Here is a 27,866-nt window from a genome sequence, read left to right as displayed (position 1 = left end):
GGTAATATTCAAATGATGATGGGGTATTGCTTAAAACAACCTTTCTACTTTTAATAAGGAAGTGCTAGTGTCTTTCGAGAACTGAAAACCTTTGTTAAACCCAGCAGGACCGAAATGACACACACATGCGAAATGAAAATACGCAGTGCTTCAATGGGTGTCACTCAGCCCATCACAAAACCTCTCATATATTACAAGGATGTCCTCCCTATCTGCAGCTTGTTGCATTTAAAGTTACCAAATCAGTCCAGTGCCACATATGGGCATAATTGGTTGGTGTAAGATGATGGTTCAAGACTGGTCGTTTTTCTCCAGTAGTCTTGACATTTACATTTCTTTTCAATCCAAGGCAAATTGAGTTCAGACAACATACTTATGAAGTCCATTGCAGAGTCTCAGATCATGATCTACATAATAATAATAATAATACATTTTATTTATATAGCGCCTTTCCCATGCTCAAGGCACTACATTACTAATTCACAGTTTTAATTTATGCACAGAGGCACCGACACGCATGCGCAGTGCGCCGCAGCACCCCAGAGTCAAAGGCAGCAGCTTCCCAGAAGTCAGTAGGTGGCGCCCAAACACCGCCCAAACACCACAACCCACAGTCAAATGCAGCGGCCTCCCAGAGTCAGTAGTATGTATGTGCCAGCAGTCTGTGTGGCATGTTTGGGATACAAACAAAACACGAGGGCACCTACCACGAGCTTCACAAGCACCACAAGCGAAGCAGTCACGGCTCCAAAACGAAACACCTCAAGTAACGGAAATACAAAAATGAGCCCATATGGATAAACATCTACCTAACGACACAGCCACAGAACAACAAAGACGAGACACAACACCACCTGTAAACTAGACTTAATGAACGAAGGCGCCCACACAAAGAAAGCACTTTAGTTCAAATAGGGTTATTCAATTAAATGGAAACTTTACCATGCCTACGACCTGTGAACTAAACCTGAGGTGCAGCGTGCATGCCAGGTTGTACAGCCACCCGGACAATGAACGAGCGTGCCCACAACGCGCTTTTGACACAGCACAGGCAAAGGAGGCACGTATCCAAATGGAGGGAGCTCAACGATTAGTAATACAAACACGAGCCCATATGGCTACGACCTGTAAACGAGCCCGTATGGATACATGTTATTGAATTAAATGGAAACTTTACCATACCTACGACCTGTGAATTAAACCTGAGGTAAAGCGTGCATGCCAGGTTGTACAGCCGCCCGGACGTGACCGCCCACACCACCGCATATACCCTCCATGATTCGCTGGCGAATCGCGGGCTTACTTGTATATGGCAGAATAGAAGAAATGAAGCTGAATTAGCTAGCAATATAAATAAGGAGGTGGCAGGTGATGATTGCAGGACCCTCTAGCAGAGGGCACAGCACCTGACACTTAGCATCAATAATGTTACAAAGATGATTAAAAATGAGTCAGTGGGAATTAAAAGTTACTGTCAGTAGCATTTAAAAGAGTGTGGTGAGCACAGGGTAGGCTTTTTTGGGGTAATTCTTTGAAAGAAAGTGCAATTCTGAAGAACTACAACCCTCCATTGGTATTAGAACACTTAAAGAGTGCTCATCACATGTTACAGCTGCAAAGTGATGACTAACCAGGAATGAATATTATACAACTATTATCCATTTTAATGGCCAACTGTTATCGAACCTTAATCAACTCTGCCATCGCAGAGAATGGAGCCTTCACCTTGGGCCAAGACAAGAACCATCCTGGACACAAATGTTAGTTTTTCAAAAAATTAATAAATAATAACAATAAAACAGAAAAGCATCAGCTTCTCCAAAAAAAATCACTGGAGCATTTTTCACAGACACTACAATACAATGTATTAAGCAGGAATCGAAGCAGGTTTATGAATAACTCCATGGCCATGCCTCTCTTGTTCTTGTTTGGGCAATGACTAATTTCCATTGATGCCAAAGGACTAATCATCAGCAGTTTTAGCCTTAAAGAGGGAGTCCTTTGGAGACACAGGGGTGCAGCTGCTGTTCAGAATTGTAGGTGGTAGGAGTGAGTGGACACAATGTTTTTTGAGTTATGCTTTTACTTAGATGATGTTTCTGTTATATGCACGAGATTCACATAGAAGATGCATAGCATTTATGCAAACCAAATCTTCCGCTGAGTAAAACAAGAAATGACACCATGGGTTTAGTGTATTTCATTAGCAACACCTCCTTGTAACACCTTGCTGTGTCTCTGGTAATTTAGCTGGGGTGGGACGATACGCTGCTTCATGGTGCTAGGAGATAGTAGCATGCTATTGCCCCTTTAGCAGAAATGACTTCTTGTAGGCATGTTGCATAATCACCCACTAGTTCCTGACATCAACTCTAAAATTTTTCACTGCTCCATGCACATTTCCTTAAGTTTTAAGATGTTTATTAGTTTTCTAATCCCCCATAACATTTTAATGGGATTTAAATCAGGGTTTAACCCTCCACATCTTCTTTTTGAGCCATTCCTTGGTGGGTTTGCTGGTGTGCTGTGGATCATTATGTTGAAAGATCCATTTCAGGTTCAACTTCAATTTTCCTCACGTTCTCCTCAAGCACTCCTTGATATGATGCAGAATTCATAGTTGTCTCACTGACAGCAAAATTCCCAAGCCTGAGGCAGCAAAAAAAAACGGGTGGTACGAGAGTCATTGAAACGCTGTCATTGATTTGTGCCAAACATGTCTACTGTTATTGTGGCGAAATAACACCATCTTTGATTCATCTGCCCAGAGCATGCTGTTCCAGAAGCATTCGTCTTTCCCTAGTTGTTGAAAGGCAAACTGTAGTCTTGCTTTAATGTTCTTTATAGACAACAAAGGTATTTTCTTAGCACATTTAGATACTGTCCAAATTTGTGATGTCACTTCCTGGTTACAGGTACATGCATATTCACACCAACATTTGCAAGAGTTACCTGCAGATCCCAAAATGAAATTTTGGAGTATCAAACAGTCAGCTCTTCTTTCTGAGGGCCTTATTGAGCTCTTTTGATCTTGATGCGATGAAACCACACAATGTCAATAGCAAGTAGAATTCCAGACTCTCAATATCTGTAGTGTAAATAAGACTGGGTCTACCTGCATACTCCCTAAGGAGGCTCTAATAATTATTAAAACAGGTACCTCACAATACTATCATTGTCTAGAAACCCCATGCTAAAATCCCCCAAAGCCATTAAAATGCTCCCCAGTTAGTTTTTACTCTAAAAGAAAATCCTCCTTCTGCCTGACTGGAAATTTCATGCTGTGTACTGTATATTTTTCTGAAAAAAAAAATTGAAGAACATAAAAATAAAAGACATGAGTACACAAAAACTATCCATAATACCTTGTTAAAACCCCCAAAGATAATATTTTTGAGCTGGTAAAGAAATATGCCTTTATGTATTTACCAAATAAGAATTCAGTGTTAACCTGAAGAATAAAAAATAGTTGTACTTAGAAACATTTAATTCCTGCTGGTGGTGCACCAAGACAAAAGGGTGGGAACCTGGTCTAGTACATGGTTATATGTACAGTATGTGCAAATATAATTTTATATTTATATATATAGTAGGTGGCTTTGCCCCCTGCTTGCTTCGCTCGCCCACCCCCTGCCCCCTCCTGCTTGCGCTACCTATGCACCAGCCACTTCGCGTCTCTGCCACTCACGTTGTGAAGAGGGGGCCTGAACGCACCCCAAGGAGACACGATCGCTCCTCCGACGCCCCCTCTTAAACGGTGATGCAATGGGAAACACATAGTTTTTTTTACCTCCTCTTTGCTCGATCAGCTGCTGGATTGCCACTGCAGCCTTGCCGCGTGATCTGCATTTCATTCGGCACCCTTCTGTCATATCACCTATGTCTTTATATTCGATCTCTTTTCATTTTTATCTTTTCATCAATATCGCATCGAATTTTGATTCCGAGTTTTGGATTTACATCATGACAATGCAACGTATAACTGCCCGTGAGTGAATATCGTTTTTCTTTCTACAAGAAATTTGTCTGACATAACCAAGCAGGACTTTTCCAAATCTCTTTGCATAAGCTCTTGTCTCACGGGAAAAGTAGTGTTTCTTCCCAGTGAAGAGGCATATCCGTGAGACTTAAAAGATTTGTTGTTTGGTGAAAGTGAAATCCCGCGAAAGAAAATTTCAAGCCCTAAGACTACAGCTTATGCAAAGACATTTTGAAAACTCCTGCCCACATAACCACGCACACGGTTCAATCATTTTTCATTTGTGTGAATGCTTTTGTCAGACACAGTTCGTGATCGTCTAATTCATGTTGCCATCAGGGAAAAGTAGTGTTTCTTCCCAATGAAGAGGCCTATCCGCGAGACTTAAAAGTTTTGTTGTTTGGTTAAAGTGAAATCCACATACACAAGCGGCAGAGGCGCAAAGTTGCTGGAGCGTAGCACAGGTTTGGGGGGGTATGGTTGGTGAGCGAAGCCCCCTAGTGCTTTTTAAGAAAATACTTTGTTCTCACAAAATAACAGCGCTTATCATTGTTAAAGCAAAAGAGAGGTCAGACACTTCATGGCACTTGTTCCCTCAACCACAGCTCAAGTAATCCAATTATAGTGTTGTTTAAAGTCTAAATGGCAGTCACCACTGATGGCTTTGGACAAGGTAGAAGTCAGCCTGGTTTGAGGGTCAAACTTGCTGCCCTATTTGATGAATTTAACTTTTTCAGATGACTGTGGTACATCAAATTTGGCTTCAATGCTATAATTTTAATAGTTAACTGATTTTCCCTAAGAAAAATTGTCATGTAAACAAGGGTCAAGATGGAAGTATCTCACAAAAAAGATGCAGATTTTGGGAGTTTTCTGACATGTTTTTCTTAATGGAGTCTACACTCATCAGTGTGTACAATTTTTAATTTTAAGACAGCAATACCTGCTGTAAGTGGATCATGGGCATGTCAGATTGTAACCAGCTCATTGAACATGGTAGCATCTAATGATAGCTGGTAGAATCTTGTAAACTCTCTTGTGTCATCCACCACTGGAGTCAAAGCCCACCTGATGATAAGACATTCCTGGCCACCTCTTAAAGGAGTCCTAGCTTGAAGACCACATTGTGGATCAAGCATGCCAAATGTAGCATCTGGTGGTCCTGCTGAGAATGTCTGCAGGATTTGGTGATTTGTTCATCAGAGCAGGCCTGCCCAACAATTGCTTTGGGGTGATTGCAGTGTGGATGGCAGCTTGGGCTCATCTCACTATTTTTACATCTGTGCCCCTTTCAAGATGCTTGTATCAGAAAATTACTTTCCCTGATCCATTTTCAGCAAAGCAGGCTGACAAGTTGGACAACTTAATTCAATGATATGAAGACCAGAATATCCTGGGCAGTGTTCCATGTAGATGTTTGAAAAACTAAAATTTTGTAGTACGAGTCAGATGCAAATTATGCCGGCTTACTAAATGAAGGGACCATTCAATTTAATGTCTCTGTCTTCTGTGCAGGTGGACACTTTTTGCGGAACCGCTATCGAAATAACTGAGGGCAGCATTTCCATTGTGGGCAGAAGGAGTGGAGGTCCTGGCAGATTTTTGATTCTCCATCCCAAATCCCTCATTCCAGCCCCTCCTTGTGCTTCTTTCCCTCCATGACCCACCCATTTCAGCCCACCCCACCCCACTCTCCTTTTTCAGAATATTTCATCCTGACGGTGAACTTCATTCTAGTTTGCTCCATTTCTAATGCAGGTCTTCTTTTTATTCATTTGTTCAGTTCTCTCAATCAGTTATCTTGTTTTTGTTGCTTTCCTCCCAAAATATTCTCATCTTGCTGTTTTGTTTCCTTTTTGACATTTCTGCCCTAAGATAACTTTTAATTTTGCTCCTCTTTCAGCAGGACGGCTTCTCACTGTTCTGAACGGTCTTCCAGTTGCACTTGGTTGCTCTGCCAGGACTGAATTTTCTTCTTAGGATATTCATTTTTTAAATAAGGGCTTGTCCAGTTTTTGCTGTTCTTTCTCTCAAAACTCCTTAGTTAACACGCCAGGCAGGACTGTTTTCGCAACTGCACAGCTCTTATGTGTCTGCTGGGTTTTTACTTCTGTTAATAAGTTTCCCTCTCCTTCAAACCAAAAATCTTTAATTTGTGATGCTAGGTGATTTTCAAAAAGGGACAAAGAAAAGCAACATGACACTTTAATGAAACAAAAGACATGAGCGACTGCTGGGAGAAGTGGACTGAAGTGACCACACTGGACATCTGAGTAACTGGCAGCCCAAGCACTGGCAGCACTTGAATGTTCAGTCTGCCCAGTATTAGTAGCACCTGAACTTTTTGTCTGCTTGCCATACTCTGAAGGCTCACTTCCTCCAGCAGTTTGAAGCTCTAATGCCATTCAGTTTCTGTTCCCTAAGGTCCCCTGTCTGCCATTTCACCCCCTCATCAAGCTGCCCTGACGCCCAGTGATTTCACTGAGGAATGATACCAGTTCTGCCAGATTGGCTGTGTGTGCATGTGCCTTGAAGAACAGGGAGGAATGCAGTGGGGTGAACAAATGATTGCTTCTGTATGTATATACTGTATGTAAAAGAAAAAGTCATAGTTTATATAGCGCCTTCCTTTAGTGAACACCCATCCAAGAGTTACATAGCACCGATATCTGTCCTTTTTCCATTACAGGAACTGCATTAATGAATCGGACATGTTTAAATAGCTAGATGATTGATGCCCTTATCAGGCACAACAATAAAGATCATTGTGTTTAAATTGGATCAAAGCCCCCACTGAAGAGCAAGTGGGCATAATGTATAACATATGCCAGAAAGTGTCCCATCGCCAACATTCATCCCTTCTGAAGTCACTTTCTCCTTTACAGTGGTGCAACAGCACACTTGAGGCATTAATCCAATCTGGATGAAATGCCAGTCTTCTCCTGGGCACCCTCACTACCAAACCAAATTATACTGGGATAACTTAAAGGTTTTAGAATGTGGGATGACATCAGACTAGCAAAGATAAAAAAGCACACAAAATAAAGCACAGATGATGCACAAATGAACAACAAACAGAGACTGGTGCAAAAAAAAATGATGCCAGGTCTCAGAGTCGATAAGGCCACACGGCTGCACCCAGTGGTTTACCTCGAAAAGCTCACATAAAGCTCGACACAAAACTCAGGGAGGGTCATGTGCTGGTTGAACTGGCAGCCTTGTTGTTTAAAGTCCAAAGCTTTGGCCACTAGGCCACTGCACCACATGACAAAAGTTATTAATTTTTTTTTTACACTGTGCACAACTGAATTATCCATTTTTTCACCCACTCAGTCATTTCAGAGTACTAGTGACCCTCTTATTAGCATCTCCGGATACATTCACATACGTCTCGGGTGGCCAATTAACAACATGCACATGTTTGGCATGTTGGAGAAAAACCAAAGTGGTCATAAGAAGCCCACAGAGACACATGGAGAGCATGCAGATATCACATACGGCAACCGAACTGGCATTTGAACCCGGGACTTTGAAGTTCTGAGGCAACTATGCTAACTGCTATGCCATCTGGCTGCTACAGATGAAGCAGATATAAGAAAAAGAAAAAACAAGTTGAATTTTTTAACTGAGGCATGGACACTTCTAGAATGTCTACCACTGAACTGACTCCGTATTCTACATTCCAGTGTGGCCGATCAGCTGCTACTCGTTGGTCTGCACACGTTTGCATTGGTTGGCTTACAGATGGCGTTGACGGCCATCTTTGTAACTGCCTAGCCTCACTGTACAGTCTCACTGACTGGCTTGCACCCTTTCTCTCGCTCTCTTTTCATTCCCTTCAGTTGCTCTGTTTCCTAAAATGAGATTTAAACCATTCAGTGTCTGCCCCATTTGACCGCAGGCTGCCCTGTGTGGTGTGGCACTTGCTGTAGCCAGTTGTCACCTTGACACTGGGAGGGCACTCTATGAATGTCTGCATGCAGTAACATAAATCCATTTGTCATTAGATGTCAGGAGCACCACTCGATCCCACCCTGACGTATTGACATGGGCTACAGCCTCGGCTCCTTTAGGTTTTTCTTGCTGTCATGTGCTGTGTGCCCCATCCGTCCCTTTATACTTCTCACCCCTTCCTAAAATTCAGCTCTCTGCTTTGGTGTAACAAACTTCTTGTGTGGCTTGCCTTTTCTTGATGGCTGACCATCTTGTTAAATGAAGGATTTCAATCTGCCTTTGTCTTAGGATCTATGGTTCTTAACAGGACAAATTAGGACAAAAATGGACTGAATTAAAAAAAGGTGATGGGCACAGAAAAAAAGGGGCACAGTAGTGTGGCAAGAAGGCAACATGGAGGAGGTAGGATTGAGGTCATATAAAAGGAGGTGAAGTAGGAGCTGATTAGTTGGACAGTTGGTCAGGACAGCAACAGCTGCTGGGATTGCCACATTTTATCAGTCAAATATTTTTAAGGAGGGCATGTATACTGAGTGTGGTTGAAATATCAATATGTGTGAGGGGGTCTCAGTTCATTCATCCATTCATTTATGAAGAAACAGCCATACATAAAATATCTAAAGATTTGTACAGGTAACATCATTTTCAACAATCCATCCAATTTCTGAACCTACTTATTCCGATGTAACAAGACGGAGTGGGTCAGGCATCATCGGGCGCTCACCTTCTTAAAGGCCAATTTAGAGTTGTAATCCATCTATGAGATATGGGAGGACACAGGAGAGCCAAAGACAAAACTGGAATAGACAAAGAGTACATGCAGACTGCCCAAAGGTGGTGGCCTCCCTGGGATTTCATTAATTGGATTATTTTTTACACTGAGCCTAGCTCTTTACTATTTTACACTTTACTCAAATGGCTCATGTATTTGACAGTTCAATTCATATTGTCACACAATGACACATCTATCCATACATCGGTTTTTCAAAATCTGATTATCCAGAGCAGGGTCGCAGAAAAAGCTCATGCCTGTCCCAGCAAGCATCGAGCCCAAAGCAAGAAAAATCTGTGGACAGGGTTCCAGTGTAAATACTTGTATTTAAGAACCTTTTGTTTGTGGCTTAAAAATATTAGTTGGCATGTAAAATGTAAGGAAGGCCAAAATCATTTAACTGGATATCAAGTTGAAAAAAGATGATGAAAAACGTGAACGTGCAAAGGTGGTTTTGTTTGGAATGGGGATCGGAAATGCTGGTGTTTCTTGAGGGCAGATATTTATCACAGTGGAGGGTGGTAACCGGACTTCTGTATGTCGTCAAAGCAGGGCATCATAGTGCCCACCCCCCTAGGGTGGTGTGTTATGGAACTGTTCACATTGCTTATAATGTTATCTAAAATTGGCTAAGATGATGTGATTAGACTAGTGGAGTAGTGTTTTATAGACATTTTTTTCCTTGAAATGTGTTTTAAACCAAAGAGGCATTGATACAAGCAAGCATTTGTTTACAGTAGCTGCTTGTCCTTAGTCTGATGGAGTCAACATAAATGAATGAATGGAAAATTAATGACTTCACTCCCGGGCTATTTAGTTGAATCCCCACTCAAATATGCAAGTTCATTTGCAAATATTTTATCTGGAAGGGGTTATGAGTGAACACAAGTTGAATTACTGGTGAAACCGAGCCTACGTCGCAACGGGATACAAGTGTGAGGAAGGGGAAATCAGCCGGGACCGCTGGAAGTTAACTGAGCAAGGATCTGATATTTAAATGTAGAAATGACTTAAAATACAAACTGTGTACCCCCTTGTTATGTTTCTCCTGTATTTGAAATATTTATTAACATGGACAGTGTGACACAAACTAGCCCTGTCAAAAGCTGTCTCGCCAATTCCACCCTCAACCTCCACAGTGTAACAGAGAATAGAGGGGTGACCCTTGGAAGGTCCTCAGACACGGAGACTCCAGTCAGAGTCCTAGAATAGAGCACAGAGGGCAAGTTTATCTAATCCTTTTATTGTCAGTTTTCTAGATCTAAAGAAATCCAGCTCATCAGTCTGGTAACATTTATTTGTATGTGTGGTCTAAAATAAATAACAAAACAGTTAAACTACACCAAATGAGAGATAAAATGCAATATCTTTACAGTGCTTTTGACAGCTTAACTTAAACCAGTTTTGATAAAGTTCTCAATCATTCATTTGAAGAGAAATACAAAGCAAAGCTAACAGTTAACAGGACCTGTTGTGAAATAATCATTTATCTATAGGCACGAATAAATCTGTCGCATGTATACCATGTAGAAAGCTGAGAATGAACAGCAGGTAAAAATATCATTTATAAATAAAGGTAAACTTTGTATATGCATGAGTTAATATTTTAGCACAGGTTTGCGGTTTTACTTCTATTTGTACTTGCGTGTAATCATTGATGCACACAACCTGGGAAACATTACATGAGAAACAATGCACAGCCGCTTCTTCAAGCACCAAGACACAAAATATGGTAAGTGCACAAGTACAAAATTAAACACTAAACGGATGACACAACAACTTTAAATTGTTCAGGAGAGACTTTCTTACTGAGGTTGTTCCATGCAATGGCAGTCCTCCATTGTTTTCAACTACTTTTGCCACGTAAACCGCCAAGCCGTTGAAACACTAGGTACACGCAATTGTACTCTCACAAGCTTGATTAAAATCGAGGCGGTTCATCTCTCCCCATCAACCTCTAACCTGACTTTTTTGTGTATTTATGAAAACTGAGTCAAGGCAGCCGCATTTTATTTAATTGGAACCAACAATTATGTTGCTGTAATGCAGCATTCATGTGCTATTATAGTGTTTGACGTTCCACCTTCCCGCTTTGCTGTGCTCATGTGAATTTCTGGTCTCACTTACGAGAAATGTGAAGTTGCTGTTGACTCGTTACAAATCAAAGAATCAAAGATTAAACTTTTTTGTGATAATAAAAAGCAAACTAAACAATGAATGTGTATCACTTCGCTCCAAACACAATTCAACCACAAACATTTCTAGCTCACCAGGTGATATTTTTTAGCTTCTATACAGTAACTGAGTATAGTGAAAGGTCAGTGAGCAAACAGAAATTAAGAGAGGAACGTTTAGAAAAGGAACATTACAGGCTAAAGAGAAAACAGTAAACATCTTGGTGAAAAGAAATAGGGGGAGAAGTTCTTGTGGGATGAGAGCAAGGGTATCACACGCAATTTTATTGAGGGTCAAAGGTAACAATTAATGTACTTGACGTGGTCCGGAATTTATCAACACGTTTCCGTCACAAAAAAGATACAAAGGTACCACTTTGCTCATCACAATGTATTCTTTTTTGTTAGTAATAGACAGAGATTACATTAAAAAAGTGAAATATAAATGTCTTCCAGCCATATACAACAGTGAAGTCAGCAGAAATGTCTAGCTGTTAGGTAAGTTGTGGAAAGGAGACCAGCCATGTGCCAGTGCTGCAGTCCCTTGTGTATACATAAGGTACCACCTCCACTAAAAGTTCTTTATGGCAGAGTTGCCTGTCACCCTTTTTTGACTCTTTGTTTTTTGAGTCATTATGAGTAGGCATTTTCCATTCTAAGTACAGAGTAGCAGGTACAATGTCGACATTGGAGAAGCATGTAATCTGGCTTAATAATATATGGACAGTCAGTCGGTTGGATGTAATGTGTATTATGAAAACCTTGTTAAAGGGTGACTTCAGGAAAGCTAATGGTCATCACAGGCCTTATGTGATATGTTTTGAATAATGATGAAGCCTGCCTTGAGTTTGACACCTGGCTCAATGATTTCCAGGGATCAGGAGCCATCCAGTTGAAACTTCTGGGTTTCTCTAATCAAATGTGTAAAAGTAAGTTGCTTATACTGTAGTTATGATATAATCTCTTATAAAAATACACAAAGAAATCAGTCCACCAAGGTCTTTGATCCATTTTTTGACAAATCATGTATAGGTCGCTGATGTGAATTTTTTCAGCTTGTACATTTCATAGTTATAAGGCCATCTTGTGGAAGTTGTACATACAGTAATAAACTCAGAGGTAACCTACAATCCTTATAATTAAAAGAAATCATAAAATGTTAACTGAATACTTAGAAAATTAAATTTAAAATAAAAGAAGGAAAGGCTGTGTTGTCTTGAGTGTCTATTGGGTAGTTTGTAAGCTTGTTTAACATGTGGAGTCCAGGAAATTCCTGGGGTAGCAGCATACCATCCATGTAACACTGCAGATCAGTCACATCACCGAGCACCACAGCCATTTACAGTATACAGCAGCAGATTGGTGGATCAAGACTTAAAACATGTTACAATTGTCCTTCTCTCCCATAGTTTGGCAGGGTGGTCTGCTCTTGGAAGATTCATAGTTGTTCCATATGTCTTCCATTTAAGAATGATGGAGGGAACTGGGCTCTTAGGAACTTTCAATGTTGCAGAAATATTTTTGTATCCTTCCCCAGTTCTGTACTTACGACACAATCCTTTTTCTGCAGGTAACTCCTTGACCACCTGGCTTAGTTTTTACTTGATACATACTGGAGTCAATTTGATATTTCAGGTTTTTATTTTTAATAAATTTGCAAAAAAGTTTCAAATCCTGTTTTCTGCTTTGTCAGTTTAGAATAGTGAATGTTAATAATGTGTGAAAAAAAAGAATTTAGCACAAGGCTGCAACATAACACAATGTGAAACAAGAAAAGGGTTCTTCTGAATTCTGTACCTACTGAATCCATAATATACAAGGATGGGCAAAAGTAGGTTTACAGTTTTTTGTATGCAAAAAGACATGGAGGTTATGGAGGTTACGATTCAATATGTTTATTAACTTTATTACATTTATTAACTTAAAAGAATGGCATAGTGCACTGAGGTACAATCTCATAAGCGCTGAAATTGCTGGCTTTCATTATTTATACGTTCCTGTAAATGTTCTTGCTACACTCAACTAAGGATATTAAATAATAACACCAAGAAGGAGGCAAATAAGAAGACAAATAATCTCTCTGTTATAAAAAAAAAATCTTGGAAGGAGAGGAGATATTATTTTCTCGGGAAGACATTTATACGTCTGGCGAGCAAGAGCTTTAACCACGCCCGGGGCTGGAAATAAAGAAGTGTTGATGACAAAGTAAAATGTCGTAAAGAATTAAAAAATGTTAGCGCAGTACACATGCTGAACAGATTAGAGATAATGAAAGTACTGAAATTCCAAAGTCTCAAAGGATAGTAAAGATTGCATTAGCGCAAACAAATGGAAATTATTACTCGGTGACGGAACAGTGAAAAGAGATTGAATATATTGTTCGCATTTAAACTTTAAGTTGGAGACTTGTAGATCGTCTAATTCATGTTGCCAGCGAGAATTAAAAGATTCCAAAAACATTGCCGCGGTATGAAGTCCCATGAGACGGAGACTTTTAACACGAGATTCTTTCAAGTCACACCCTACTCACAACTATTTTCAAACAAGACCACGGTTATCTAACCTCAGTCGTGTGAATGCTTTTGTCAGACACACTTCCTGCGCTCTCAGCATTATAACTTTTGTCAGGACCATAATTCTATACGTTCTAGATGACATGTCAACGACAAAGCGAAGAAGAAAGAGCATGGACAAACATTCGAGAAAGTCATTTTATTTATTAGAGAGAAAGAAACGATATTCACTCACGAGCAGTTATACGTTGCATTGTCACGATGTAAATCCAAACACGGAATGCAAATTCAATGTGATCTTGAACAAAAGTTAATTCCAAGTATTGTTTTTACTAAAGTTTTAAAGTAAAGGTGACAATAATGCAACAATCTCTTTAAATTGTATATCCGGTAAACTAAACCCGGGGGTGGGAGAGCGGAGTGAGCAGGGGCAGAGCCCCCTAATACAAATAAATAATACAATAATTAATAAATAAAAATACAAGAATAAACTCTGTGTTTCACATATTAACAACCGTAAGCCTACATTTGCCCACCCCTGCATATATATTTGTATGTTCTGACTGCAAGACAGTGGCAAAGAATGAGGAGATAAAGTGAAATCAGGAAAGCAATTCCAAAGTTCTACTCAAAATCAGACATCTAATAAAGTAAGCCCAGGATGCAAGACAAATTATATTAAAGGATTACAAAAGCAAAGAGCCTTTCAATGAACTAACAAGTAGAACAAATAGTTTGCCCTGGTGATACCACATTCCTGTGACAATGGAATAGTAATGTTTAATGAAACAGTCCCAAAATGGTGGCGCCCTTAAAACATACACAATGGTGCCATGGGAGAATGTAAACATTTTGCTAACATAAAAATGCACTGAAACCACCTTAAATCTTGAACACCCCTAACTGATATACTGAGAAAAGCTTGAAAGGATTTGTTAGGTGTCACGGGGAAAGGTAATAATCAATCACAAAATGCCAACATTTTTCAAATTTTCTTGATCCGTATTGTGTAGGTTGTAGAGCATTACCTCTTTGACTTCTAGTGAATGGAGTCTTTATTGACCATTCTCAATAGAACAATGGTTTGATTGTACCCTAATCTTTTTGGATCAGTGTCCCCAAACAAGTAGAACTCAACATTTTATAGCTATTTTATATTAATCAAATGTCAAATATGACTAAAGTACAAAAAAATGCCTCTCAGAAATGCATGCATCTGGTCATTACTACTCTCTTACTTAGAAAAACAAATCAAATCCTTGTGAGCTGCAAACAACGCCTCAGTAGCCAGCTATCAACTCACGGCTGTAGCAAAGTGGCAAAGCTACAGCACGCATGTACTTTTCAAGCTCCATGTTCCATTACAGGGTTATGAGGAACTGAACCTGCAGTATATTGGAAGCTACGAAGTATGAACCAGCCATGGATGAACATCTTTACTCTCACTTGTTGAGAGTCATGGAGAGATGAAGTCTGTCATGACAGCATTAGTGTGAGGTGCTCATCACACCCTCAGAGGTTGTCATGAGTTTAGTTTTGAGTTTGTAGAGGTAAAGCTGATAGATAGATAGATAGATAGATAGATAGATAGATAGATAGATAGATAGATAGATAGATAGATAGATAGATAGATAGATACTTTATTAATCCCAAGGGGAAATTCACATACTCCAGCAGCACCTTACTGATACGAAAAAACAATATTAAATTAAAGATTGATAATAATGCAGGTAGAAACAGAAAATAACTTTATATGATGTTAACGTTTACCCCCCCGGATGGAATTGAAGAGTCGCATAGTGTGGAGGAGGAACGATCTCCTCAGTCTGTCAGTGGAGCAGGACAGTGACAGCAGTCTGCCGCTGAAGCTGCTCCTCTGTCTAGAGATGACAATGTTTAGTGGATGCTGTGGATTCTCCATAATTGATAGGAGCCTGCTGAGCGCCCGTCGCGCTGCCACAGATGTCAAACTGTCTAGCTCCATGCCAACAATAGATAACTGCCTTCCTCACCAGATTGTCCAAGCGTGAGGCGTCTTTCTTTTTAATGCTGCCTCCCCAGCACACCACAGCCTAGAAGAGGGCACTCGCCACAACTGTCTGATAGAACATCTGCAGCATCTTATTGCAGATGTTGAAGGATGCCAGCCTTCTAAGGAAGTATAACCGGCTCTGTCCTTTCTTACACAGAGCATCAGTATTGGCAGTCCAGTCTAATTTATCATCCAGCTGCACTCCCAGGTATTTATAAGTCTGCACCATCTGCACACAGTCACCTCTGATGATCACGGGGTCCATGAGGGATCTGGGCCTCCTAAAATTCACCACCAGCTCCTTGGTTTTGCTGGTGTTCAGGTGTAGGTGGTTTGAGTCACACCATTTAACAAAGTCCTTGATTAGGTCCCTATACTCCTCCTCCTGCCCACTCCTGATGCAGCCCACGATAGCAGTGTCATCAGCAAACTTTTGCATGTGGCAGGACTCCGAGTTGTGTTGGAAGTCTGATGTATATAGGCTGAACAGGATCGGAGAAAGATCAAGGTTAGCAAGGTACACCACTTTCATCATTGTTCAAAATGGCTGGCAGCGCAAACCTAGGCTGGGATAAAGACCTTGACAAACAGGAACTGATAAGGTACTCATGTAGAGTTGTTGCAACCAAACATCTATAAACAGTCACAAAGTAAGCAAAGCTCATGAGCACAGAATAGAAGAGAAATCCAGATGCATACTCAAGACCACTAACCTCAAGAGCAAATCTGAGCTGAAGCCTTTCATAATGACAAACGTACACCTGGAACACTCTGTTTCCTGCCTGTCCCACTAAATGACAGCAGCCCAATTGTCATTGTTAAGCAACAACTGTTGGAAAGTCAAAGGTTGAGTCCAGGTCTTGCTCTTGACAATTAGGTAAAAACATGGAATTATTCCAGGATATACTCTATCAATTCAATTTAGAGCTGCGCATGATTCTCATGTGGGTGAACTAAAACTATTTTTTCGGAATCTGTAACCTCAATTATTAACATGGTTGCCTTCTCCAGATTATGCCAAACCACTTCATGTTCACATTGGTCTTTGTGAGTGTAACTATGAAGTGTGCATCCAGGTGAATGAACCAGGAAGAGAGTCAAAAGTCTTTCCACACTCAGTATCAGTCTGCTCTGTCACCAAAACCCTAATATTAAACAAAAATGGTGGTCAAAAATAAATCTCAGAGGTCTGTTATTTAAGGGCTATTAAGAAGAAAAGCACACATCCACAACAATCTTGTATAATCAAGTAGTGAATGTCACAGACCTTTATATTGTTGATCTGATAACATCATAGGTCAAAACCTTCTGTCATTCTTTGGTGGAAACTACCTATCAATAGTATTTAAAGAACCTACAAAATGCTGCCTCCCAAGAAAAACAAATAGGCACTGGAAAAGATGCAAAATATTTTTGTGTCTTGTAAAATTAGTTCAAAACTAAAAATAAATGCCCAAAATCATATTGTCTGCGGTGGGCTGGCGCCCTGCCCGGGGTTTGTTTCCTGCCTTGTGCCCTGTGTTGGCTGGGATTGGCTCTAGCAGACCCACGTGACCCTGTAGTTAGGGTATAGCAGGTTGGATAATGGATGGATGCATGGAAATCATACTGTGAGCAGCATGAATGAATATACTGGACTGGGAATTGAGTCAAAGTCAGGTTAAGAAAAATGGGTTTTAACTGAATATAGTGGCGAGCAAAAAAATCAGTAATATATATTTCATTGTCTTTATTTGAATACATTCGAGTCATACTTTTAATTTTAGTTGTAAATGCCACTGAAGAGTTTGAATTGGTTGCTTGGAAAAAAAAACCTGAACATAAGCCATTTTAGGAATTTTTGAGTTTTAGGAATGTGATCACTGACAAGAATTTCTTTTAAGTACTTTAAGCCTTCTTTAATGGGGAGGGAGAGAGTGGGCCAGTGTGACTGTGTAGGGTCACTTTTGATCACAGGAAGAAAGTCTGGAGTGCAAGACACAGGTAAAATTTATGAGCCTCCGGAAGGTGGGTAGCACACCCTTTCCCAAACCCGGAATCATGGAAGGGATTAGGAAGAGCATAAATTGAGGCTTACAGAGACATGCTTTCCTCTCTCTCCGTCTCTGCTGTCCCCTTTGTTCAGACACCATGTTGCTGTCTCTGCTAGAGACCATGCAGGAGAAGACTACGCCAGACTTAAAACCAAATCAACATACTAAGACAGAGAGCCACCTGGTACCAAGTATATTGGATGCAAGATAAACTGCTTATTATCAAGGTTGTATTGATATTATTTTTTTTCATATTTTGCTCTGCTTATATTTCGGACAGAAATAGAGATATAAAATTAATCAATGAATAAAAAGAACAACTTTTTTCTCCTTACTGTTCTTGTATTCTATCTTATTGCTTGAGGTTATAGATATAAAAGAGTAATCTGTTAAGGTCAAGTGTCTAAAAGCAAAAAAAGGGTTACCATAGAACCCTAAAGAGATTGTCAAAAAGAAACTAAAGCAACAAAAAACCAAAACATTAATCAACAGTCAAAAATGTTGTGAACGGAGTGTTGTGCAGGCTTTTAATTTATTGTGTCGATGACACCAGATATCGTGATGCACAAAATGGAGCCCCCCAGCAACTAGAAACAGGGTCCTAGTAACAGAACCCGTGAAACAGTGGCACCCATGAGAAACCAAAATGGTACTACATAGAGTTAAATTATATGATAAATTACATTTTTCCAGAATAAACCCAGCTAGTCAGTCTGTCACACGATTACTCAAGGACCCACTGGGCATAGAGCCTTGATCTTGGATGAGATACATTCTGGTGAAGCAAAAGCTGTAGTTTGTGGCAATAACTTCGAAGTTATTGGGGTTTGTGTCTTTCTTACAGGAAACTGTATGGGCAGACTGATTGAGAAGGTAACATGGCAGAAATAAAAAGAAGAGCAGTGACATCTACTGAGCATAAATGAAATTGCAGAAGCCAATTAAGTGACAGAAAGAACAATGATATTCAGTGCTGCAATCTGCTGCTATTGGGGCTGGAACTTTGATCTTGGAAAGACTAGAGTTCTGACTGTTCCCCAGTATTCTGTAACACACTAAGCTACTATCCCACTGATAACATTCAAATTCACAACAGAAATTAATTCAGTAACACAACAAGAGTATAATTCCTTGTATAAAATTCCAAATAAAATCTTTTAGATGTGAGGGGTGTGAGTTAGGAGACTTTGATGGAAATTAAGTGTAAACAATAAGAAAGTGAACAGCGGAATATCAGATGAAAGGCTTCAGCACTGGACTAGTAAAAATATTATTTAGCATAAGGGACAAGCAAATGAGACTACTGAGGTACTTTGATATCAGGATAATTTCCATTGCCTAGAAACAGTAGAGGTGCGGTTAGTGTAAAGAGGTCATTTATTTAAGTTCACACACACTTATCAACTGCTGCTTTGTTTTCTTGACATGAAAAGCATAAAATAGCCATTCTCAACTAGTTAAATCACATGACCTTTCTATCACACAATCAAGTATAAACATGACAACTCAGTTCTGTAACTCAACAGGACATAGTAATTCCATACTCCATGTTTCAGTCCATCTAGTATAGATTTCTGTCAGTATGAATTCTGTTGTGTCGCTGAAGTGTGCTTTTCCTTACGAACCGCTTGCCACACTCAGTACAACAATAAGGCTTCTCTCCAGTGTGAATCCTCTCATGGGTATGAAGAGAGTTTGTCCGTGTGAACGTCTTGCCACACTCTGTGCAACAGTACAGCTTTTCGCCAGTGTGAATTCGGGCATGCCTCTGATAATTACTTTTTCGGGCAAACTTCCGCCCACACACAGTACAACAAAATGGTTTCTCCCCAGTGTGAATTTTTTCATGTGTCTGAAGGTTACTTTTCTGTGTGAACTTCTCACCACATTCCACACAGCCATATGGTTTCTCACCGGTATGAACTCTTTCGTGTGTCTGGAGATGACTTTTCATTGTAAATCTCTTATTACATTCTGTACAACAGTATGGCTTCTCTCCGGTGTGTGTTCTGTTGTGCCGTTGAAGATGACTTTTGGCCCTGAACTGTTTGCCACATTCAGTACAGCAATATGGCTTCTCTCCAGTGTGAATTCTCTCATGTCTTCGAAGATGATCTTTCACTGTGAACCTTTTGCCACATTCATCACAGCAATACGGCCTCTCTCCAGTGTGAATCCTTGTGTGAATCTGAAGATGACTTTTCAATGTGTATTTTTTGCCACATTCAGTGCAAGAATATGGCTTTTCTTCAGTGTGAGTTTTCTGGTGCTCATCATACTGCAATCTTGTTTTAAAACTCTTTTTACACACTTGGCAGAGTAGCAGGCCCACCTGTCTTTGTGCTAACTTGTGCGGTGTCTCAATGTCATCTGCTTTTGACAGTCTTGAAGACTCTGCCTTCATGTCCAAAGGATGAGGAGGTGAACTTCTCACATCTGCGTTCTGCACAGAGGTTTCCTGTTTTTCCCAAAAGCACATACTTTCAATAGATTCCTGGTTGTCTGGTGAGAGGAATAAGCTGTCTTGTTCCTGTAAACCTATAAATAAAAAGATATTCAGAATACATTTAAAAAATGTTCGAGCTAGAGATTGGTGTGTAGATGTGCATAGTATAATATGCGAGTGAGGTCAGGTCAGGATGGGGAGCATGCACTGGTACAGCTCATTGTCGCATCCACCACATAACAAAACAGCTTGGAATCCTAGTTGGCAACCCCCCAGGCAGACATGTGGTCCAGTCCCTCTCTCTGGAAATGGCCATCTATCTGCTGCAGCCAGGCGTTACCTGGGCATCCACCTGGCTTGGTCCAGCCACTCAGCAATGAGGATCCTGTGAGCTGGATCACCCTCAAGAAATCACGCCACATGGCGCCATAACGTACTCTCCCTCACAATGCAGGTAATGTGCCTCATTTGGGACTCCAAGGGCAAACGCTTGTTCTACACAAAATCAAACCAGCGGTACCCAAGGATTCCCTGAAGAGACACAGTACCGAAGGAGTTCAGTCTTCATCTTAGGTCACTGGATTGCATAGATGTCTCCCAACCATATAGCAAAACAGGAAGCACCGGGACTCTAAAGACTTGGACCTTTGTCCTTTTTGCAAAGATACTGAGAGTGCCACACACCCCTTTCCAGCATCCTCATGACCCTCCATGCTCTCCCAATCTTTCTACTGACTTCATAGGAAGAGTACCCAGAGACATTCATGTTAGTGAGACTGCATGTAAAGTCCTGTATGCAGTTGTGGTCACCAGGTGATTAAAAAGACATGGAAGAATTTGAAACAGAGGAATAGAGAGCAATGAAATGCATGCAGTGTCAAAAAAATTTGGAAGTTCTCGTATTTTGTTGTTTTACAACATTGAATCACAGTGGATTTAAGCTAGCTTTTCTGATATTGATCAACAAAAATACTATTTAATATTAATGTGAAAATAGATCTCTGCAAAGTGGTGTAAAGTAATTATAAATATGAAATACAAAATAATGAACTGCATGTGTATTCACCCCATCAGGTCAGTATTTAGTAAATGCACCTTAGGGTGGCCATGACAGTCTTGAATCTGTGTGCATAGGTCTGTCTCTGTCAGCTTTGCACATTGGGACACTGCAGTATATTCACATTCTTCTTTGTAAAACTGCTCAAGCTCTGTCAGGTTGCACGGAGACCATGAATGAATAGTTTTTTTTTAAGTGCATCAATGACTTATTAATTGGACTCAAATTTGCACATTGTTGTAAGCCATTCCTGTGTAGCTTTGGCTTTATACTTGAGATTGCTGTCTTGCTGGAAAACAAATAATAATTCTTTACATTTATATAGCGCTTTTCTCACTACTCAAAGCGCTCAGCAATTGCAGGTTAAGGGCCTTGCTCAAGGGCCCAGCAGAGCAGAATCCCTACTGGCATTTACAGGATTCGAACTGGCAATCGGTGCAGATCCCTAGCCTCAGAGCCACCACTCCGCCTGTCTTCTCCCAAGGTGCAGGTTTCTTGCAGACTGCATCAAGTTTTCCTCAAGTATTTTTCTGCATTTAGTTTACCCTCCACTCTCACATGCTTTTTAGGGCTGGCTGCAGAGAAGTGCCTGCATAACTTGATGCTGCCATGACCGTGCTTAACTGTGGGCATGGTAAGTTTTTGATAGTGTGCTGTGTTCAAACATGGCGTTTAGTCTAATGGCAAAAAGCTCAATTTTTGTCTCATCTGACCATAGAACCTTCTTCCAGGAGTCTTTAATGTGCCTTGTGGTAATATCTGGAGATATCACTTGCATTTTGATTTAACAGTGGCTGTCTCTTTGCTACTCTCCCATAAAACTGCAACAGCTGAAGCAACCAGACACAGCTGTGTTTTGCACAGTCTCTCCAATTTCAGACACTGTAGCTTGCAACTCTTTCAGAATTCTCATAGGACTCTGGGTGTCCTCCCCCACTAGTCGTTTTCTTACATGATCACTCACTTTTGCAAACGGATTGCTCTTGGCAGATAACAGCTGAGCTGTCAACTGGACTCCAAGGGATATTCTGTGTTTTGGATATTTTCTTGTCTCCATCCCCTGACTTGTGCTTTTCAATCACCTTTTATGCAGTTGCTTCAAGTTTTCCATTGTCTTCTTTGTGTAGTTTAGGCCACCAAACTGACTGACCACAAGTTGGACCTTTCACATTCAGGTGCATTTATACAGCAATCAATTGAAGCCCCAGGCAAGTCACCTTCATTGAAGTAATTCTGCGACTTCTAAAACTACCTGGGATCAATTATTGAGTGTTTTTTATGTGTCATTAATTTAGACCACTTGCAGAGATCTGTTTTCAGTTTGACATTTACGAGTATTTTTCCATTAATCAGCATCAAAAAAGTCAAATTAAACTGTAATCTCTTATCCTAATGTGACAGGCCAAGACTTCCAAATCCTTTCAAAGTTAAACAGTGGATCACAAGGACTGTTTTAGAATCAGACATTACAAAAGTACTTCTAAAGACAAAGGGTTGTGAGAATTTTGAGCAAACTAGTGAGCTATGCTCCAGGCAGCATTTGAAAATGCTTGAACCAAATGGTTTCCTTTGTAAAATGACTTTTAATGTTCTTATATAATATTTACAATTTTAATGACATGTAAGGTGTCAGATATGCGGGTTAGGTGAGTATCTGGGGACTGGCTTAAGAATTCACATTGGGAAGCAAGGATGTGTGGCATATTCATTGTCATGCTTTCCACTACCATCTTCAGAAAGGAGAAGTTGTAATGAGTGAGCACATCATTTTGGAAAGAAAGAGACCATTTTAATAATATGTCTCCAACAATTATTGTGAACCCAATACTTCCTAAAGTGTTGCCTGTCCTTCCATTATAGAAGTAAGGATGGACATCTCTGTATGGGATTCCAGTCCCTTTCAGGGTACACTATTTTAACCCCATGATCATTTATACCACAACAATTCAGAGCCATCAATTAACCTAACCAGCACATCTACAGGAAGTGGTTCCTGGAAACTCAAAAGAAAACCCAACCTGAAATAGGGAGAGCTTGCAAGCTTCATGAAGTCAATGAGTGGACTAAAATTGAAACATCAGTTAACACCTGTGCCACCAGCTTTTTGTCATTTGTATACTCCATTGGACACGTAGTGGAGCTGCACATTGTTACCTAGAAATTAAACATGGATCTTACATAAACGCAACCCTCGATTTTTCCAAGATCTATTCCTGATATTTCAGAAACACTTACTTGTCCCAAAGTTGCTGGCAGATGTTGAAAAGGTTGGATCTCCTCCCGTCTTTCTGAAGTAAGAATCATTGTCGGGCCCTGACTGCAATGACTCCAATTGTAGTGTCTTTACATTTAAACTGTGCAACTGAGGACACTGCATCTTTGGAGAGGACCATAAATCATCCGATTCTTTTTCATATGAATCCAATCGGCAGGTGTCTTCCATAAAAGTACCGATATGTTCATGGCTGGGTGTTTTCATGTTGAAAAACTCCATTTGTGTGTTAAAGTCAAGGAAGTTTGCCTCCAGTTCTGCAGCCATCATTATCTGGTGACTGCCCCTCTGCTCTGAGACTCCATCAGCTAAAGTGCAGCTATCCTCAGGAAGCATCTGGTGAAAAGGGAACTTTTCCCCATCCATGTCATGCATATATCTGTGGATCCATCTGAGTTTGACTTGGAAGAGCAGCTCCTTTTGTTCTACTGAAAAGAAGACAACACTGTTTATTATTTAGTAGGATATCCTGCACCAGGAGGTGATTCATTTTTTATAATTCCACCCTGGCCCCTTTCCCAGCTATTAATGCATTAAAGGGGGCTTCAGATGTGACCTAAGGAGGCCTATGTGAACCACCTGCGGTGTCAGTTCTGTGCTGATTTATTAGCAGTTCCACGCTTGTATTGTTTGACCCCCCTTTTGTGCGTGAGTTTTTTGACTTTTCACCTCTTTGCTTGGATTAGATATTTTGACTTTGTTCAGTTATTGATTTTTAAATTTGAGGATTTGATTTTTCTCTTTTGGTTTGCCTGTTTAAGGAGACAACATTTATAGGAAACAACTGTTTGTAGCTGCTTTGGAGATTTTTGCTATTTATTGTACTTCTAGGGATGAAAACAATAGCAGCATGAACTGAAAAGGTTCAAGAGAAACGGCTTAGTTATTTAAACAAAATCAAAATGTTATTTAGTAAAATAACTATGGGAACCCAGGCAAGGCAAAGGTGCCGAAACTGGTGGTGTCAACCTGATGGTATTCAAAGAGTGTGCTGGGCCATTGTGTGATTTTTTTCAGAGTCTCCTCAATCTTAGTATGATCCTACAAAGTAGTCCTGCTATATGGAAAACATTTTGTGCGGTATCAGATCCCAAAATAATCTAGCCAAAAGACTACCGAGCAGTGATTCTGATTTAATACATTATGCAGATCTTACAAAAGTTACTATTCATTCACATGTGACCTCTGGTCAGGATAGTACTGGACCTTCTGCAGTTGCTTACCAAGATACAGAGGTGTTGACAATGTCGTAATTTATCTGTAGAATTGAGCCCATTCACAGAAACAATTCGAAACTGCTTGTAAATTCTATTCAATGAAGGTTGATGTGTTCTGGACGATGGACTACTTAACTGGTAGACTACAGTTTGTGTAGCTTAATAACTGTGTATTGGGACATACTCATGAAGAGCATACACTTGCCATAGGGTACTATATTGGTTCCCCTCCTGTTTACCCAGTTCAACTAAGACTTTTGATACAATACTGGGTCAACATCATCTGCAAAAATGCTCTGATGACACAGCCATAGTTGGGTATCAGGGGTGAGAAGAAAAGTGACTACAGGACACTAGTGAAGGACTTTGTTCCGTGGTGGAAACTGATCCACCTGATGCTCAAAATCAGCAAAGCAGAGAAAATAATTGTAGGTTTCAGGAGGGTTACCCCCAGTCTGCTGTTGGTTCTCATTGATGCTGAAAATGTGGAGGAGGTTAGGACATACAAGTACATCACTATGTATCTGAGCGACATGCTTGAGTGGATTACCAACACAGACGCTGTATTCAAGAAGGTCAGATTCCCCTATGTTTCCTGAGGAGGTTGAGGTCGTTTGGTGCATTCACCCCATTCTTACGTGTGTTCTGCCAGTCTGCAGTGGTCAGTGAATTTTTTTTACACTGTAGTGGGCTCAGGAAAAGGCATTAGTGTGGGTGACACAAGCCGACTAAATAAACTGATTAAGAAGGTTGGTTCAATCTAAACAGAGATTTATACCAAAAGGGAGATAAGATTCTAGTTAAAAACAAAAACAACATTATCTTATGTTAGAAGCCTTTTTGCTGAATGAGTCAGAGAACAGTTTAACTATGTCATGCATCTCACAGGCCTGATCAAGGAACGTGCTAATGTTCTCTTCTCCTTCTCTTCTTGCAGCTCTAAGAAACCACCCATTGAGGGTACATAGCCCTGCCCCTTTGGTTTGTGCATTATAAGAAACCCGGAAGGAGCCTGGAAAGAGGTGTATTTTGTGATCAGAGGGATCCACCAGAAGGAGCTCCAGTAAATGACCCTCAATTCTACGGTGAAGAACCGACTGTTTTTGTTATTATTTCCCCAAAGGGTTCCTTGTACAAACTCCAAGAGGTGTGCTTTTTGTTGGACTTTATTCAATTGAAAGGGATGACTCGGTTGGTGTCCCAACTTTTCGACCTTCTGCAACTTGTCATTCCTGCACTCGGCCACACATAGTCAAAATAAATTTTCTCCCAAAATTTTTATTCCTACTTCGGAGTATTCCTAAAATTATTAATAAACCCTTACTTTAAAAATAAGCTTGATTCTAGTAACAGTTCATTCATATGGAAGAAGAAAAAGAGCAACTATTAAAAATGAGGTATAACAAAGATCAAAAGAAGAATGTGGTATGGCATTGTTGGACTACCAAGTGTACTACTGGGTTATTATTTCTATTTATTCTATCTAAAGCATTTATGTATATTGAAAGGAGCAGAGGCCCCAGCATTGACCCCTGAGGGACACCAGTTTTTAACATCACTTAATTCTGATAAAGTTCCTCACACCATCACCCTTTTCAAATCAAGTCAAGTCAAACTCAAGTTAAGTGGCTTTATTGTCATGTCATGCATACATTATGTTGCAGCATACATTGGCAAGAAAAAAAATTCCCCAGGACTGCAGTGCAACATATACTTTAACACGACAAGTGCATGACAGGTAAAGAACTACACTATACTATCCACCTTAATGAAAAGGGTGTCCGTGTGTCTCTGCTATCCAATGGATTACAAACATTAGCACTGTTTTTATGAATCCTGTACCAGATTCTATACAACAGAGCCATAGCAACTGGACAGACACACTGCACTACAAATGCCAACGTTGAGGTCAAGCTGATTACTTTCATCCTCTCTTGGACGGATAGCACCACTAGTAATAGAAAATTAAATCAGGCTGAAACTGACTTCTGGTTGAGTGAACGCTGGCAGGACTGGTCACCACTGCTCGCCAGTAAATTTTTTATTTTGTATTTTAATTTTGTTTATAATGTGTGTTTCATCTATTGTTCGATGTCCTTGAGTGTTTAGAAAGGCGCATACGAATAAATAAAATGTATTATCATTATTTTATTAAATAGAAAAAAAATAATAGTTAAGTGAATAGATTGTAATAATTTGAAATATACAGTAGTACATAAATAATAAAACAATAATACAAAACAGCAGTAGTAACAAGTGTTTTTACAAATGTACGGTATAAGAATAAACTACTAGGGGCAGATCTGATGGCAGGAGGGCAGCACAGAGTTCAGGAGTAGAAGCTGTTGCTGTGGAGCCTGGCAAAACTGGTTTGGATGCTACAGTACCTTCTGTCAGATTGAAGTGGGACAAAGAGACCATGAGAGGGGTTAACAATGCTATAGGCTTAGCGGATGCAAAGTTTTATAAAGATGCATTTAATGGAGAGCAGAGAGGTCCCAATGATCTTTTCTGCTATGTGCATTATCCGTTGTAGGACCTTACAATCAAAGACACTGCAGTATCCAAACCAGACAGTAATGTGGCTTCCTGTCGTTCAGCCAGTTTTGTACCCTTCTACATACTACACCCTGAACTCTCACTTCTTTAACTTTGATGCCCAGCATCTCATGTGGGATCTTATCAAATAAATCTCTCTTTTATAAAAGGACCATGAGATTTTTTCAAGTCACGCCTTCCTCTCAACCATATTCAATCACGCACACAGCCCTCCCACCTCTCATTTGTGTGAATGCTTTTGACAGTGTGGATGCTTGGTGGGCGCTGTTGCCCCATGAAACCCAACAGACAGATACTCCGGACACAAGTTTAAAAGCACCCAGAAGTATTTTAATCTTCTTCTTAAATATAGCACCTTCAAAGCACCACATCCACCAAACACACCACAAATAAACACAATAAATTTCCTCCTCTCCTCCCAGCAGCTCTGTCACACTCCTTCCCAACTCCGGCTCGCCTGCTGGGTCTCCATCGCAGTAGCGTAGCGTGGGTGTCAGTCGCCCGGGGCGGAGGAAAATTCCGCTGCCCCCTTATTTAGGTATGGTTCAAATTTTTACAAGATATTATTATTTATTGTGAAATTTTGCCGACCCCTAAAAGTGCTGCCCGGGGCGGGCCGCCCCTGCCGCACTCACTACGCTACGCCACTGCTCCATCGGTCCTTTATATAGTCCTTGACCCAGAAGTGCTTCTGTCCCTCTGTCCATGTGATTCACCAGCACTTCCGGGTCAGATGGAGACTTGTATTTTCTTCAGCCCGGAAGTACTTCTGTCCTTCCATCCCCATGACTTGGGAGTACTTCCAGGCTATATTGGAAATGGAAATCCCCGTGTCTCCCTGCAGCATCCCCTGGAGGC

General features: G+C 40.4%; 2 protein-coding genes across 2 annotated transcripts in view; both read right to left on the bottom strand.

The window, feature by feature from the left end:
• The window catches only part of LOC114661546 (uncharacterized), a 245,107-nt gene that overhangs the window by 152,885 nt on the left and 64,356 nt on the right, over positions 1–27,866 (bottom strand). The window lies entirely within an intron of this gene.
• On the bottom strand, positions 18,868–23,654 carry LOC114663154 (gastrula zinc finger protein XlCGF57.1-like). The gene is made up of 2 exons (XM_028816904.2): positions 23,196–23,654; positions 18,868–19,995 (listed from the first exon to the last, which is right to left on the bottom strand). The coding sequence occupies exons 1-2, from the start codon at positions 23,605–23,607 to the stop codon at positions 19,019–19,021; spliced, it is 1,389 nt and encodes a 462-aa protein (XP_028672737.2). The 5' UTR covers positions 23,608–23,654; the 3' UTR covers positions 18,868–19,018.

This window comes from Erpetoichthys calabaricus, chromosome 12 (genome assembly GCF_900747795.2).
Source record: "Erpetoichthys calabaricus chromosome 12, fErpCal1.3, whole genome shotgun sequence".
NCBI classification, from domain to species: Eukaryota; Metazoa; Chordata; class Cladistia; order Polypteriformes; family Polypteridae; genus Erpetoichthys; species Erpetoichthys calabaricus.
Note: the sequence above shows the minus strand (reverse complement) of the source record. Positions and strands in the feature narration are given on the sequence as shown.